General features: G+C 44.2%; 1 protein-coding gene across 6 annotated transcripts in view; it reads right to left on the reverse strand.

Annotated features, from left to right (window-relative positions):
* The window catches only part of LOC115168230 (plasma membrane calcium-transporting ATPase 3), a 35,441-nt gene that overhangs the window by 17,534 nt on the left and 1,381 nt on the right, over positions 1–16,526 (reverse strand). For 3 of the 6 annotated variants that reach the window (XM_029723311.1, XM_029723309.1, XM_029723313.1), the window contains exons 2-11: positions 14,694–15,332; positions 12,870–13,067; positions 12,266–12,523; positions 11,846–11,971; positions 4,541–4,672; positions 2,317–2,367; positions 1,942–1,980; positions 1,457–1,618; positions 1,056–1,270; positions 576–818 (exon numbers count right to left, since the gene is read on the reverse strand). In XM_029723311.1, coding sequence (XP_029579171.1) covers positions 576–818; positions 1,056–1,270; positions 1,457–1,618; positions 1,942–1,980; positions 2,317–2,367; positions 4,541–4,672; positions 11,846–11,971; positions 12,266–12,523; positions 12,870–13,067; positions 14,694–14,910 — 1,641 coding nt within the window. In that variant the 5' untranslated portion in view covers positions 14,911–15,332. The remainder of the gene's footprint in view (positions 1–575; positions 819–1,055; positions 1,271–1,456; positions 1,619–1,941; positions 1,981–2,316; positions 2,368–4,540; positions 4,673–11,845; positions 11,972–12,265; positions 12,524–12,869; positions 13,068–14,693; positions 15,333–16,526) is intronic. The other 3 variants (XM_029723312.1, XM_029723310.1, XM_029723314.1) reach the window with 1 other exon arrangement.

Genomic DNA, 16,526 nt, shown 5'->3' on the forward strand with positions numbered 1-16,526 from the left:
CCAATAAAGATGTAAATGTCTTTGCCAGTTAACCAGAAAATAACCAGAAAAGATAAAGTTGTGTCCCTTTACCATTCCGCATTGCAGACATTATCCACAATAAAAATGTGGGAGCATTCAACAATGTGCATGTCACAACGTCCACAGAAGGTGGCGCCTCTCCTCGGTCGGGTGGTGCTCGGCGTTCGTCGTCGCCGGCCTACTAGCTGCCACCGATCTGTGTTTCAGTGTCTGTTAGTCTGTTTTTTGATTGCACCTGTTTCGTGTTTGTCATTAGTGGGGGGGTATTTAGTCTGTCTGTGTTTAGTTAGGATTCGTGCGGGATTGTTCTTTGTTACATTGTTTGGGTTACGACTTATTGCCGGGCTGCGCCCCGTCTGCCCTTTTTGAGCGGAGCTTCTTTTAGTCTTTTTGACTGTTGTGCTCCCAGCCGTATATGGATTTTGCCTTTGGATTTATTAAATCAAGTTTGTTCCAACGGACCTCAGTCTCCTGCGCTTGACTCACCCTAAAACAGTTCTACCCGCTCTTGACAGTGCAGGTATCTATCTATCTTTCATAATCCACCCTCTCACCATAATCTTGGAGGTGTAGGCGCTGTTGACAGCTATGGCGTTGACGAGCGTGTCCAGCACTTTAGGATTCATCTGGTCAGGGTGTGGGACCTTGTGGAAGTGCTGGTCGCCCGCATAGGCCTGCACCACGGTCATTCGATTGGTAGTGAGGGTGCCTGTCTTGTCGGAGCAGATGGCCGTGGCATTGCCCATGGTCTCACAGGCATCCAGGTGGCGCACCAAGTTATTGTCCTTCATCATTTTCTACAGGGAAGGAGGAGGAAACAGACGGAGAGGGATCTTACTGTTAGGCCTCCACCTGAGAAACTACAATACAATTCAGCTGCATGTACAATATATAGTATAGTGTAATCGTGCCTTGATTTTGCCATATGGGGGATATTCGAGCAAAAACACGATTTAACATGATTGTCACATAATGTCTACAGCAGCGCACACGCACACGCACACACACACACACACACAGTTTATTACCCTTACCTTGACAGAGTAGGCCAGTGATATAGTAACAGCCAGTGGCAACCCCTCAGGCACAGCCACCACCAGCACTGTGACGCCGATGATGAAGAACTTGACAAAGTACTGCACATAGACGGGGGTACACTCAGTGAGCCACTCCCGGCCCTGCACAACAAAGGTCTCAATCACAAAGTACATCACCAGGATGATCACTGTGATGGCTGACATGACCAGACCTGAGGAAGAGGACAGACAGACACACAGACATGGCTACTTAGATCAAAGAACAATGTGAAGAGTTTGTCGGTAGCAGAGTATGCACTGCTAGCCAACCTTGTGCATACATAGGTCAAGTCAGAGTGAATAAGCAGGCCAGCAAAAAAATGTATTATGAACGCTGAACGTTTAGAGTCAGCCCTCACCTGCCTTCCCGATCTGCACGGCCAGTTTAGTGAGTTTGCCCTGGAGCACAGACTTCTCTTTTTTAGGCACGTTGCCCTTTTTCTTCTCCGCTTCCACCTCCCCACCTTCAGCGCTCTTCAGGGGCTGCATCTCCATGGCAACAGCCTCATCCTGTTTCTTGGCTAAGGTTGGGGGTTGTCACAAAGTTAGGGAGTGGTTAGGATGGTTAGAGAAAAGCTAAGAGGTGTAGTGGGCGTTTCGGCGTAAAATGGCTGCCATGCTTCCCCCAGGTGGGTTCTACAGCTACAGTATGCAACTGTAACATGTAACATAAATCAAGATACTGCTTCCATCTTATTTGAGAAGTAAAATGTTTTAAAATATTTTGTATAAATTATTACCTCATGCCATCTGTTGTTTGCATAGTTCCCCAAAGGATTGACATAAAGTAGCCTACTTGAAATGATGGATGATTCCTCTGCCTTGGAATCCCCCTGTTTCTTACCTTTGTTCTGATTGTTTTCCAGTGTCCCATCTTGCTTGCCTGTGATTAGGCGAGAGAGAGAGAAATATCTAGACTGATACAGCTGAATGTGACAGACATATTGCTGCATGGGAGGCAAACATTGCTCCCATTTTAACCCCCCTAAAGGAGTAAAAATCGAATGGGAAAATGAATAGACAAAATGAAAGTGACAGAAACGTGTGAAGAAATCGCCATGACTTATATCAACATGTTAAACTTACTTTTCAAAATATTTTACAGTTTGTTATTTTTTTCAATTACATTAGGAGTCCACAATTTCCCATGGGAGTCCCATGGAATATCTCTAGCAAACCCCTTCAGCAATCTAACTAGTCTAGTAGGGGAAACACCTACCATTCGTGATGCTGATCTGTTTTGCTTCGACTGCAGGGGTATTATTGCCCTCTGATGAGATAGTGGTTTGGGATTTGAGATAGGGACAGGGACAATAAGAGATTTTATCAAATTAAGAAACAAAAACAATCAAAACAGTAAAAAGGATGAGCAACAGAAACAACAAACAAGGAATGAAAAAAAATGAATGTATGAGACCTCAGGAGCAGCAAATAAGTAAACCATTGCATCATCTCTTTCTGTGGTCTTCATTGTGAAGCTTCGTCCTAACCAGAGGCTTCCCCCTCTGTGTAACCCCATCTCCATTTTGCTCTCCCTCTTTCCATTCAAGTATTGATTGCTTTGGAGACTCCTATGCTTTTAGATATAATTATTAAGCAGCTAGCTACCACTCTTCATATCAAGGAGAAGGAGACAGGGAGAAAAGTCTCTGCCCATGTACTGTAAATGCACACTGTACAGTTCAGAGATGCTCTGCTCTCTCTTTCTCATAAGCAGAAGTAACATCAGGCCTTGAATGACACAGCTTAATGGAGCATCTCTTCAACACACCTATTGAAACTGCCAATGCATGATACTTATATACATCTGTCTGTGTATATATAGTATAAGAAACAGACATTGTGAGTCAATCATATGTAAATACATCCATGTATATATGAACATTTCATTTCCAAAACGTTATATGCACAGATTTTTCACATTTGTGTTTTTTCATCAGAAGTGAATGCTTATGGATATGTAAAATATCACTGGTCTCATATTTCTTGTATTAAAATAAGTTTTGTTGCAAAACGATATACAGTTGAAGTTGGAAGTTTACATACACTTAGGTTGGAGTCATTAAAACTTGTTTTTCAACCACTCCACAAATTTCTTGTTAACAAACTATAGTTTTGGCAAGTCGGTTAGGACATCTACTTTCTACAAACAATTGTGGACCTCCACAAGTCTGGTTAATCCTTGGGAGCAATTTCCAAACGCCTGAAGGTACCACGTTCATTTGTACAAACAATAGTACGCAAGTATAAACACCATGGGACCATGCAGTCGTCATACCGCTCAGGAAGGAGATGCGTTCTGTCTCCTAGAGATGAACGTACTTTTGTGCAAAAAGTGCAAATCAATCCCAGAACAACAGCAAAGGATCTTATGAAGATGCTGGAGGAAACAGGTACAAAAGTATCTATATCCACAGTAAAACACATCCTATATCGACATTACCTGAAAGGCCGCTCAGCAAGGAAGAAGCCACTGATCCAAAACCGCCATAAAAAAGCCAGACTACGGTTTGCAACTGCACATGGGGACAAAGATTGTACTTTTTGGAGAAATGTCCTCTGGTCTGATGAAACAAAAATAGAACTGTTTGGCCATAATAACCATCGTTACGTTTGGAGGAAAAAGGGGGAGGCTGAAGAACACCATCCCAACCGTGAAGCACGGGGGTGGCAGCATCATGTTGTGGGGGTGCTTTGCTGCAGGAATGAAAATTATGCGGATATATTGAAGCAACATCTCAAGACATCAGTCAGGAAGTTAAAGCCTGGTCGCAAATGGGTCTTCCAAATGGACAATGACCCCAAGCATACTTCCAAAGTTGTGGAAAATGGCTTAAGGACAACAAAGTCAAGGTATTGGAGTGGCCATCACAAAGCCCTGACATCAATTCTATAGAAAATGTGTGGCTTCAAAGTTGTGGCAAAATGGCATAAGGACAACAAAGTCAAGGTATTGGAGTGGCCATAACAAAGCCCTGACATCAATTCTATAGAAAATGTGTGGGCAGAACTGAAAAAGCGTGTGCTAGCAAGGAGGTCTACAAACCAGACTCAGTTACACCAGCTCTGTCAGGAGGAATGGGCCAAAATTCACCCAACTTATTGTGGGGAGCTTGTAGAAGGCTACCCGAAATGTTTGACCCAAGTTAAACAATGTAAAGGCAATGCTACCAAATACGAATTGAGTGTATGTAAACCTCTGACCCACTGGGAATGTGATGAAAGAAATAAAAGCTGAAATAAATCATTCTCTCTACTAAGCTAATTTACTAACATTTCTGAAAATGGATATATAGCGTTTTGGAATGAAACTCTTCATATCCATTTTAAGCATCCCTGGTATATGTATTGTGTTTCAAATGTACTATATTTGCTTCATACTCACAAAAATGATACCGAACATCTTAATGACATTACACCTTCAGCCTGTCTTATTATCTTACCTTTCTTGTCTTTCTTCTCATCCTCCCCCTCCCCCTCTCCAGCCCCCAGTAGAGTGAAGATGATTCCAGTTTGAGAGTTGATCCCCACAGCAGTAACTAGCATCTTTCCTGAGCCTTCCATCACATGAGTTCCTAAAGGGATACAAAGATGAAATTCCTAAATAGACATGGGAATAACCCTTCACTTTTTCCACATTTTTTACGTTACAGCCTTATTATAAAATTTATTAAATTATTTGTTTGTTTTTCCCTCAGCAATCTACACACCCCATAATGAGAAAGCAAAAACAGGTTTTTAGAAATTTGTGCCAATTTTTGCCAACCCCCCCCCCCCGGATTTATCACATTTATATAAGTATTCAGAACCTTTACTCAGTACTTTGTTGAAGGACCTTTGCCAGCGATTACAGCCTTGAGTCTTCTTGGGTATGACGCTACAAGCTTGGCACACCTGTATTTGGGGAGTTTCTCCCATTCTTATCGGCAGATCCTCTCAAGCTCTGTCAGGTTGGATGGGGAGCATCGCTGCACAGCTATTTTCAGGTCTCTCCAGAGATGTTTGATCAGGTTCAAGTCCAGGCTCTGGCTGGGCCACTCAAGGACATTCAGAGACTTGTCCGAAGTCACTCCTGCGCTGTCTTGGCTATGTGCTTAGGGCCGTTGTCCTGTTGGATGGTGAACCTTCACCCCAGTCTGAGGTCCTGAGTGCTCTGAAGCAGGTTTTCATCAAGGATCTCTCTGTACTTTGCTCCGTTCATCTTTCCCTTGATCCTGACTAGTCTTGCGGTCCCTGCCACTGAACCCCCCCCCCCCACACAAAGCTTGATGCTTCTACCACCATGCTTCACCGTAGGGATGGTGCCTGGTTTCCTCCAGATGTGACGCTTGGCATTCAAGCCAAAGAGTTCAATCTTCGTTACATCAGAACAGAGAATCTTGTTTCTCATGGTCTGAGAGTATTTAGGTGCCTTTTGGCAAACTCCAAGTGGGCTGTCATGTGCTTTTTACTGAAGAGTGGCTTCCGTCTTCCGTTGCTTAGTTTGGCCGGGCGGCCAGCTCTAAGAAGAGTCTTGATGGTTCCAAACTTCTTCCATTTAAGAATGATCGAGGCCACTGTGTTCTTGGGGACGTTCAATGCTGCAGAAATTGTTTGTACCCTTCCCCCAAATCTGTGCCTTTATACAATTCTCACGTCCTGACCCTTGTAAGATGTCATTTTCTATAGTAGACTGGTCAGGGCGTGACAGGGGGTGTTTTTGGGTGGTTTTCGTGTTTTCTGTTTCTATGGTGTTTTTCTAGGTTTCTATCTCTATGTTGGGGTTGTTGGGACGGTTCTCGTTGTCTCTAATTGGAGATCATATTTATGTAGGGGGTTTTGCCATTTGGTTTTGTGGGTTGTTAATTTTGAGTAATGTGTTTTCTCTCTGTGTCACGGTTTGTTGTTTTTGTTATTTCAAGTATTTGGTGTATTGCATTTAGTTTCACGGTTTAATAAAGATGTGGAACTACAAACACGCTGCGCCTTGGTCCCCTTTAAACGACCCATGTTACAGAACTACCCACCAAAAAAGGACCAAGCAGCGTGGTGGGGATCAGCTGGAGGAATGGACTTGGGAGGAGATTTTGGATGGGAAAAGACCCTGGAGGCAGGCTGGGGAGTATCGTCGCCCGAGGGAGGAGATTGAAGCAGCAAAGAGGGAGCGACGATACTACGAGGCGCTATATCCACCAAGAGGCAAGGTAGAGAGGCAGCCCCCCCCCCAAAAAAAATTGGGGGGCATACGGGGAGTTTGGCAATGTCAGAGGGGAGACCTGAGCCAACTTCCCGTGCTTACCGATGAGAGCTGTGGAGTGAACCGGAGCCAGTCAGGGAGTCAAGCTCGGAGCTCGACGCAAGATTCCGGAGAGAGGTACTGGCGTTAAGAGCACTGCGGAGCGGGCGTGCTGAGGAGCGAGTGGATGAATGAGCAATGGGTTATGGTGTGATGCTCTCTATATCGCCCATACGCACTCACAGCCTGGTGCGCCCGGTGCAAGCTCCTCACCGGTGTAGGGCGAAGATGGTCATTCAGCCAGGAAGGAGTAGGCCTGCTCAGCATGCCTGGTCTCCAGTTCGCCTTCATAGCCCAGTACATCCTGTGCCTCCTTCCCGCACTTGCCCTGAGGTGCGTGTTACCAGTCTGGAGCCACCTAGGCCAGTTCCACGCACCAGACCTCCAGTGTGCATGCCCAGTCCGGAGTGTCCTGTTCCTGCTCCCTGCACTCGTCCTGAGGTGGGGGTTATCAGTCTGGCGCCACCCATGCCAGTACCACCCATCAGGATTCCAGTGCACATTCCCAGTCCAGAGCTTCCGGCGACAGTTCCCCGTCCAGAGCTTCCGGCGACAGTTCCCCGTCCAGAGCTTCTGGCGACAGTTCCCCGTCCAGAGCTTCTGGCGACAGTTCCCCGTCCAGAGCTTCCGGCGACAGTTCCCCATCCAGAGCTTCCGGCGACGTTTTTCAGTTCGGAACCTACTGAGACGGCCTACAGTCCGGAACCTACTGAGACGGCCTACAGTCCGGGACCTACTGAGACGGCCTACAGTCCGGAATCTACTGAGACGGCCTACAGTCCGAAACCTACTGAGACGGCTTACAGTCCGGAACCTACTGAGACGACCTACAGTCCGGAACCTACTGAGACAGCCTACAGTCCGGAAGCTACTGAGACGGCCTACAGTCCAGAGCCTCCAGTTACGCTTCCCAGTCCGGAGCCTTCAGCGGCGGTCTGCAGCCCAGAACCTCCAGCGGCGGCCTGTAGCCCAGAACCTCCAGCGGCGGTCTGCAGCACAGAGCTTCCGGTAATGATCTACAGTCCGATTCCTCCGATAACAATCCACGGGCTGGTGTTACAGAAGCGGAGGGATCTGCGGGCGGAACGGGGATTACGCCCTGAACCGGAGCCACCTCCGTTGCTGGAGGATCGGAGGGAGAGTAAGGTTCTGGGTTTAGCACTAGAGCCGCTATAGACATTTGTCACCCTCCCTACCCTCCCTTTGTGTTTTGTGTTTTTTGTTTTGTTTTTTTGGTTGCAGTCAGAGTCTGCACCTTTGGGGGGGGTACTGTCACGTCCTGACCCTTGTAAGATGTCATTTTCTATAGTAGAGTGGTCAGGGCGTGACAGGGGGTGTTTTTGGGTTATTTTCGTGTTTTCTGTTTCCATGGTGTTTTTCTAGGTTTCTATTTCTATGTTGGGGTTTTTGGGATGATCTCCAATTAGAGGCAGCCGGTTCTCGTTGTCTCTAATTGGAGATCATATTTATGTAGGGGGTTTTGCTATTTGGTTTTGTGGGTTGTTAATTTTGAGTAATGTGTTTTCTCTCTGTGTCACGGTTTGTTGTTTTTGTTGTTTCAAGTATTTGGTGTATTGCATTTAGTTTCACGGTTTAATAAAGATGTGGAACTACAAACACGCTGCGCCTTGGTCCGATCCTTTAAACAGCCGTGACAACAATCCTGTCTCGGAGCTCTACAGACAATTCCTTCGACCTCATGGCTTGGTTTTTGATCTGACATGCACTAACAACTGTGGGACCTCATGTTCAATCAATTGAATTTAACACCGGTGGACTCCAATGAAGATGTAGAAACATCTCAAGGATGATCAATCGAAACAGGATGCAACTGAGCTCAATTTCGAGACTCATAGCAAAGGGTCTGAATGTTTATTTAAATAAGGTATTTCTGTTTTTATTTAGAATAAATGTGCTTTGTCATTATGGGGTATTGTGCTTAGATTGATGAGGGGGAAAATAATTTAATACATTATAGAATAAGGCTGTAACGTAACAAAATGTGTAAAAAGTGAAGGGGTCTGAATACTTCCGAATGCACCGTATTAATCATGTCGCACCTCAAACAGAAGGGAGAATTTCCATTAATATTGTTTGCAATCAATATGCTGTTCAAAGAAGGTTATTGTGGAAAAATCTGTGTTTATTTCTATGATGTAAACATAGTGGACTGCTAAGCTCACATTACATAGTGACGTCATCTTCGCTGAGACCTAAAAGCCTATTCTCATTCCTGGAGTGACAAGCTCGACTCTTGTTCTAGAGTTTTGCATGGTTGGCTTGAGTGTGGTGTGCCATTGGGAAGGCAGGTTGGTATCCAGAGGCAACGCAGAATTACACTCACCAATTATACTCTGGAGCTACTGTAGTTTGTGTTTTTAATCACTGAGTAAGGTCACTTTCCTCTGTTTCTCCTACTGACCGGTGATCTAATTACTTTTGTACAGCAGAGCTCCATTATGTTCCCATTAATTAAAATACTTTATCACAAGAGACCAGGGGTTGTTCAATAACACTGTTCACACTGCCTAATACCAGGGAGTGGAATAGCTCAGCATACTGCTAAATATGTTTGATGTTGATGATTGCTTACATATGTAATGGCTTGGGACTGTTATGAACTTGTGCACTAAACCACAGCATGTAAATGGTCATAACAAGTAAAGTGAATGTATTTCAACTGGAACTGATACATTCTTATCGGCAGACTCAATAGCCTTGGTTTCTCTAATAACTGCCTCGCCTGGTTCACTAACTACTTCTCAGATAGAGATCAGTGTGTCAAATCGGAGGGCATGTTGTCCAGACCTCTGGCAGTCTCTATGGGGGTGCCACAGGGTTCAATTCTCGGGCCAACTTTTTTCTCTGTATATATCAATGATGTTGCTCTTGCTGCGGATGATTCTTTGATCCACCTCTACGCAGACGACACCATTCTGTATACACCTGGCCCTTTTTTGGACAATGTGTTAACAAACCTCCAAACGAGCTTCAATGCCATACAACACTCCTTCCGTGGCCTCCAACTGCTCTTAAATGGTAGTAAAACTAAAGGCATGCTCTTCAACCAATCGCTGTCCGCACCCGCCCGCCCAACTTGCATCACTACTCTGGACGGTTCTGACTTAGGTATTTATAGTTGTCCACATATTCTAGGTGTCTGGCTAGACTGTAAACTCTACTTCCAGACTCACATTAAGCATCTCCAATCCAAAGTTAAATCTAGAATCGGCTTCCTATTTCGCAAACAAAGCCTCCTTCACTCATGCTGCCAAACTTACCCTCGTAAAACTGACTATCCTACCAATCCTTGACTTTGGCAATGTCATTTACAAATTATCCTCCAACACTCTACTCAGCAAATTGGATGCCGTCTATCACAGTGCCATTCGTTTTGTCACCAAAGCCCCGTATACTACCCACCACTGTGACCTGTATGCTCTCGTTGGCTGGTCCTCGCTACATATCCGTCGCCAAACCCACTGGTTCCAGGTCATCTATAAGTCTTTACTAGGTATAGCTCCGCCTTATCTCAGCTCACTGGTCACCATAGCAACACCCACCCGTAGCACACGCTCCAGTAGGTATATTTCACTGGTCATCCCTAAAGCCAAGACCTAATTTGTTTGCCTTTTCTTCCAGTTCTCTGCTGCCAATGACTGGAACGAATTGCAGAAATCACTCCAGTCTAAATTGCTAAACTGTAATTACTTCGCCACTATTGGCCTATTTATTGCCTTACCTCCTTACTTCATTTGCACACACTCTATACAGATTTTTCTATTGTGTTATTGACTGTACGTTTGTTTATCCCATGTGTAACTGTGTGTTGTTGTTTTTGTCGCACTGCTTTGCTTTATCTTGACCAGGTCACAATTGTAAATGAGAACTTGTTCTCAACTGGCCTACCTGGTTAAATAAAATAAATAAATAAAATAAATAAATAAAAAATTCCACAGCATTTACAGAGTTTGCATTCATCCAATGTGTGGTGGCCTAAACATCAAGTGATGTATGAGCACCTCAAGAGGTAAGTGTGACAGATACTGGGGAAAAAAACAATCAATGATAAGAAAAGGGAATTGTGTATATTGATTGATGAAATCACATCATACATATTTATTTATTTAATCTTTATTTAACCAGGTAGGCTAGTTGAGAACAAGTTCTCATTTACGATTGCGACCTGGCCAAGATAAAGCAAAGCAGTTCGACACATACAACAACACAGAGTTACACATGGAGTAAAACAAACATACTGTCAATAATACAGTAGAAAAATAAGTCTATTTACAATGTGAGCAAACGAGGTGAGATAAGGAAGGTAAAGGCAAAAAAGGCCATGGTGGCAAAGTAAATACAATATAGCAAGTAAAACACTGGAATGGTAGATTTGTAGTGGAAGAAAGTGCAAAGTATAAATAGAAATAATGGGGTGCAAAGGAGCAAAATAAATAAATAAATACAGTAGGGGAAGAGGTAGTTGTTTGGGCTAAATTATAGATGGGCTATGTACAGGTGCAGTGATCTGTGAGCTGCTCTGACAGCTGGTGCTTAAAGTTAGTGAGGGAGATAAGTGTTTCCAGTTTCAGAGATTTTTGAACCTGCAGCTGAATGCTTTCAATATTTGATCTTCTGCTCCATCACCAATGTGGATTAGCCTGCTCCATCACCAATGTGGATTAGGCGTCTACATCACCATCACAACAGCGTGATTCCTTTAGATCTCTGCATAGACCTAGCCTAGTGGACCTATGGAGTGAGTAGCAGAGTCCAGTTCCGAGTATCATTATTGGGTAGAGGATGAGTGAGGGTCCCCTGTGGGTCTAATGGATTCATGACCCGGTGCTCAGGATGCTGACCAGGGGCTACAATCCGATTAGCCCTGTCAGGCTCCAGGGAACAGGGAGGAGTCACTCTCTCACTGGGAGAGGCAATGAGATTTCCCCTCTCGGCACTGCAGCCAGCACACAGAGACACAAAGTCGCCCTCCCCCGCTCCTCTGCCCACTGACAGCACTCATCCTGCAGGCAGAAGCTACAGGCGCCCAACGGTAGTGTAAGTAGTGGCTCTGTTTTGAGTTGCATGTGTCATATCACGGTCAGGAACAGGGAAGGTTTCAATTTGTTAGTAGGCTTAAGAGGCAGGTGTCAGCAGCACAACAAACTCCAATCACGGGTCAAAGACTAGTTAGATTGTTTCAACAGCATAGCTAACTAGCTAGCTAGCTAAGTAGCTGGTTTACATAATCTACTATCTCTGTGATCAGCTGATAGCCTACCCCTCTTTGCCCTCTCTTTGAGCAGTAGGCAATAAGCTTTCTTACAGTCAGATGAGTGGGATTTTGCATTGGGGGGGTGCACACACACACACACACACACACATACTGCACAGAGGCACAGAGGCAAACACCCTGGCATGGCCTCTTTCGGCCGACTGTAACATGACTACTGAATATATGCAAACAACTCACCAGACAGCAACATGGGGTCCTTGTCAACAGACTTTTTTACATGGTCAGACTCTCCGGTCAGCGAGCTCTCATCGATCTTCAGGTCATTGCCCTGTATCAGTATCCCATCAGCAGGCAGGAGATCACCTGTGTGGGAGCGGAAGCAGCAGGAGACAAGGGACCAGAGACTTATAAGGATCTATAAGGAATTATAAGGATCCAAATATCGTTATGACTGCTTAATAGAAATCTACACAAAACCAGATATGTTTAATGTATTATTTATGCATTTATGGTTGAGCTGTTATGAATGTTTGATTCTTAATAGACTTTCGGTAAGATACAGAAAAAGGAACTACAAATGCATTATACACAGGTAGCTACATAGATTGTCCAACCAGGTATACTACATCAGGGGACCTCTCCTGATCCTGGACTGACCGTATTTGATTTGGGCCACATCCCCGACCACCATTTCAGCCACAGGGATCTGGATGACGGTGCCATTCCGCACCACGGCAAATCGCTGCTCCTGCTCAATGCGGCTCTGCAGCCCCCGGAACTGCTTCTCCTTGCTCCAGTCGTTAAAGGCCGTCACCAGCACTACGCAGACGACAGACAGCAAGATGGCCGCGCCCTCAATCCAGCCAGCCTCCGCCTCGCCCTCGTCCTCTGCACCGGATGCCACATTCCCACACGCTGCAGAGAGAGAGAAATAGGAAGAAAGATAGAGCAGAGAGAGAAAGAAAGGAGGTGAGAGAGAGGGCAAAGGGAGAGAGGGCAAAGAGAGAGAGGGCAAAGAGAGAGAGGGCAAAGAGAGAGAGAGAGAGAGAGAGAGAGAGAGAGAAAGAGAAAGAGAAAGAGAGCGATAGGGCAGAGAAGTGAGGGAAGAGGGAACTCTGCTCACCTGATGAGTTACCTTAACTGAGAGAACTGAAAACCTGTGTTAACTCCCATAGCTAATGCCTAGGCTTTAGCTCATTAATGCTTTATTAAGGCATGCGGAAGGCCAAAGTCTTATACCTGGACAGTCAGTCACACCTACCTTCGCTCTCCTCTCCAGGCGGTTGGTAGAAGGACAGTGCGAGGGAGATGATGGCAGCTATCTCCAGGATGATGAGAGTTACATCCTGTAGGGCCTCCCAGACCAGCTCCAGGAACGACTTGGCCTTCTTTGGAGGGATAAAGTTCTGGCCAAACACCTGGCCACGCTTCTCTAGGTCTGACGGGTTGTCCGATAGGCCTAGAGAGGACAGGGAATGCTGCTACTGAACATGATGCATGGCATCCCTTCATCCACCTCACTGGATTTAATTTAAAACACTATTAGAGGGTATCAGATTCTTGTGTGAATTCAGTAGGTAAGTGGGTAGCTAAGAAACTGTTGAAGATTACTGTAGAGGGAAACGTTATTTGGATGTTCTATCAGGATGCCTACATAAACCAAACATTTGTCCAATTGCAGGTCTCTGCCATGAATCTGAATCCGTTTCAGCGCATCATGCTTCAGAGAATTTGTCTGTAACACTTCATAATAGGTTCATATTAGAAACTGGCCATGTGAAATACTGTTGTCATAAACAGTCACTACATTATATAGGACATGGTCATAGAACTTGAGATAGTTACAGTTTAGGCCATGTTTCTTACAACCTTGTGTAAGCATTATGACAGAGCATTCAAATAAAATACTTTCAAAATGTCTACATTAGAGCAGACAAAACACAGCATAACCATCTTTCAATTACTTCTGTAAAAATACATTGCAATAGACTCACTCACATGAATCATATAACAGACATATAAATGTTTGAGTGTTGACACTGGGTGCTGGGTGCTTTTTTAGTAGAATGAGATAGATGGGGTGGGAATGGCACAGATGGCTAAGTCAGTGTGTGTCTGCTTCTCTGTGGGGTGTGTGCTCTGGCACACCCACCTCATGTCCTCCCCTGCCAAACATCACCTGCTGCTACTGTCAACCCAGCCATCTCTCTCTCTCTCTCTCTCTTTCTTTCACCCAATCCCATTTGGGGGGTAGTCAAAATGTAGTCGCACTATAACCGAGTTCAGAAATGATGTGTGAAACAGTCTGGTGATAAAAAGACATGTGAGTAGGAACATTTCAGGGCGATGAGATATGCAAATTAATAATTAATCTGACTCTCTGTGAAAAGTCACATTTTACTCATTCAGACAATATTCTCACAGTTGCCATGGTAATGAAAGGTTCATGAACAAATTCCCCTTCATCTCTCTAACTGAAACAGCCTACATTTATCTCTACTGAATTATAAAAATAGTTTGTAATCATCATAAAAGTGTGCAGATATTAGAAGTTTGTTGAATCATAGGCGCTTGTATAATTTAACATCATCTAAAAAGTGACAAATTACCTCATTTTAAACTATAATGGTGAAAATATAGCAATATGCTGAAAACATTAACCGCTCAAATAGTGGTTTGAGCATCTCTCCTCAGGCCTATTTTATGTTTGCTGCAGGAGGCCATGATGAATGAGAGGAGGTGTCTGTCTCTCTGCCTCACACCCACCAGATTGCTGATGCTTTTGTAGCTTAGCAACATAACATGAAAGCCTGTTCGGGCAGACTGAGTTGGGAATGCACAAATACAGATAGAAAACCAGGCGGATGAGGACAGTACAAATGAGGACATCTGGTAGAAACCATCTATGCAAACACGATGGTAGTGGCGCTATAGCATAAAATATCATCAACTGGTTGTTCATAAAAAATCCAGTTGATTTGACCTATTAGTTTGAATTTTATTAGTAAGGTAGACTAATAAAGTGCATTGTATGTTTCCAGTGAAGTATGTCATTGAGAGTGGTGTGTCTGAGTGAGACTCTCACCATCGGCTGGGGAGGTCTTCAGTCTCTGACAGAGGCCCTCTGTGTCCGTGTAGTTCTCCTGGATCTTCTGAATGGCCTCTGCACCTCTCAGCTCCATAAGGTCCCGCAGGTCCTCCAGGGTGGCCCCAAAGTCCCCTGCATGGTTGACCTCTGTTCCCCCTCCACTACCTCGCTTCTTGGGTTTGAACTCCACCGAACTATTGGCTAAGTCCCCCATGATTATGTGTGGTAATAGAAGTGTATTGATTCTTCAAAAAACAATGATTCTCTGATGGACTTCTTTGAAAAGGGCCAGGGTAGGCCAGGATAGGCCAGGATATGCCAGGGTAGGAAATGCTTGACTATGTGATTTTTAGATTAATGTTCCCCCATGCCACTCCCTCCTTTGCCCCTTCTATGATTCTCCATATCAGGGCATGTGTGGAAGAACATTTGGAAATGTTTTTGTCGCGTGATTTGACGGAGGTTTATTCCACCAAAGACCTTAATCTGGTCTGTCTCACAACCCCGGAAGAGAAAAGAGAATCAAACAAAATGATAAGGGGGATACCAATCCATAGAAACAGAAAGAAGAGCTCAAGCGTTTGGAGGTGAAGAGAAAGATGCTTTGGCAGGTGGAGTGTAGGATTCACCTAAAGGCTGGAGAAGATGGAGAAGATGGGTTTTGTAGGGAATATTCTTACATCATTAAACCCTATCTAGATGTTGAGTTGTCAACATTTGCTACTATAAACCCAAGTCTGAAAATAACTCTCAGATTGTAAGGATTTCAGCATCATGACAGGATTTCACTCTGTCATAAAAATGTGATCTATAATTTGCACCAAAGAGAATTATTAATGAGCCAATAGGAGTTGCTGCAATCCCACCCCTCCCTCACTGGGACACAAATCAAACGAAACAAAAAAACAGACATCATTTATTTATAAAAAGTCTATTGATTTTTAGTTTATTGATTTAGGATGTTATGGCCTCTCTAACTGCTTAGTAGCGGGTTGGCTCTCTGATCAGGGGAACATACTTAACCGTAATGAACGTTCATACTAGAAATAGGAGGAGAAAGGCATTGGGATGAAAACCCATGCAAATATACAATATCTTCATAATGTTATTTATCTATGACTCTAAGTTACATCTTTGAATCGTGGCATCAAATTGTAATCATCACAAAGAAATGTGTACATTTCCTTATGATTTTATACGTTGTAGGCCCTATTCAATGTTTTATAGGCACTTGTAAATAATCTGAAGGTGTGCATGGAATTATCTGATTATTTTGTCTCCTCGTGAATTTTACAAGCCTTTAGGTAATGCATCAGACCTACACTATTCTGAGTATTGTATAATGACCTTCGCATAATAACCCCTCTCCTCCTCATCTTCAAACAGTGAATCGCATTCCCTTGATGCTATTCCACCCATACTTGCTATATGGGCCCAGGAATCATCAAAATCCCAACAACATGTTTAAGGTTAAACACATTTCCAGAATATATTTGTTATCACAGTACAGTCTCCTGAACGAGCGTCATGACGCGTGTATGGAAATAGCCAATCCATGTCTAGAATGGGCTTTTACCAAGGCGACGCGCACAGCCATGATGCTCAGCGATCTGGGATACAGAGGATACTCTCCTCCGAGTGATGCGAGGCGAAAATTGCCTCCATCGTGGCACGAAGCATTTGGCTTTATTAAGATGTTTTCATATTTCCACAGTATCAAAAAGTGAATGGAAACATATGTGTTTATATATCATAACTTAAAAAATCATCAATTTCCCTTGCAAGACGGAGCATGTTTTAGTACATTGTCAAAATCCACCATGCCCTTTA

This window comes from Salmo trutta, chromosome 30 (assembly GCF_901001165.1).
Source record: "Salmo trutta chromosome 30, fSalTru1.1, whole genome shotgun sequence".
NCBI classification, from domain to species: domain Eukaryota; kingdom Metazoa; phylum Chordata; class Actinopteri; order Salmoniformes; family Salmonidae; genus Salmo; species Salmo trutta.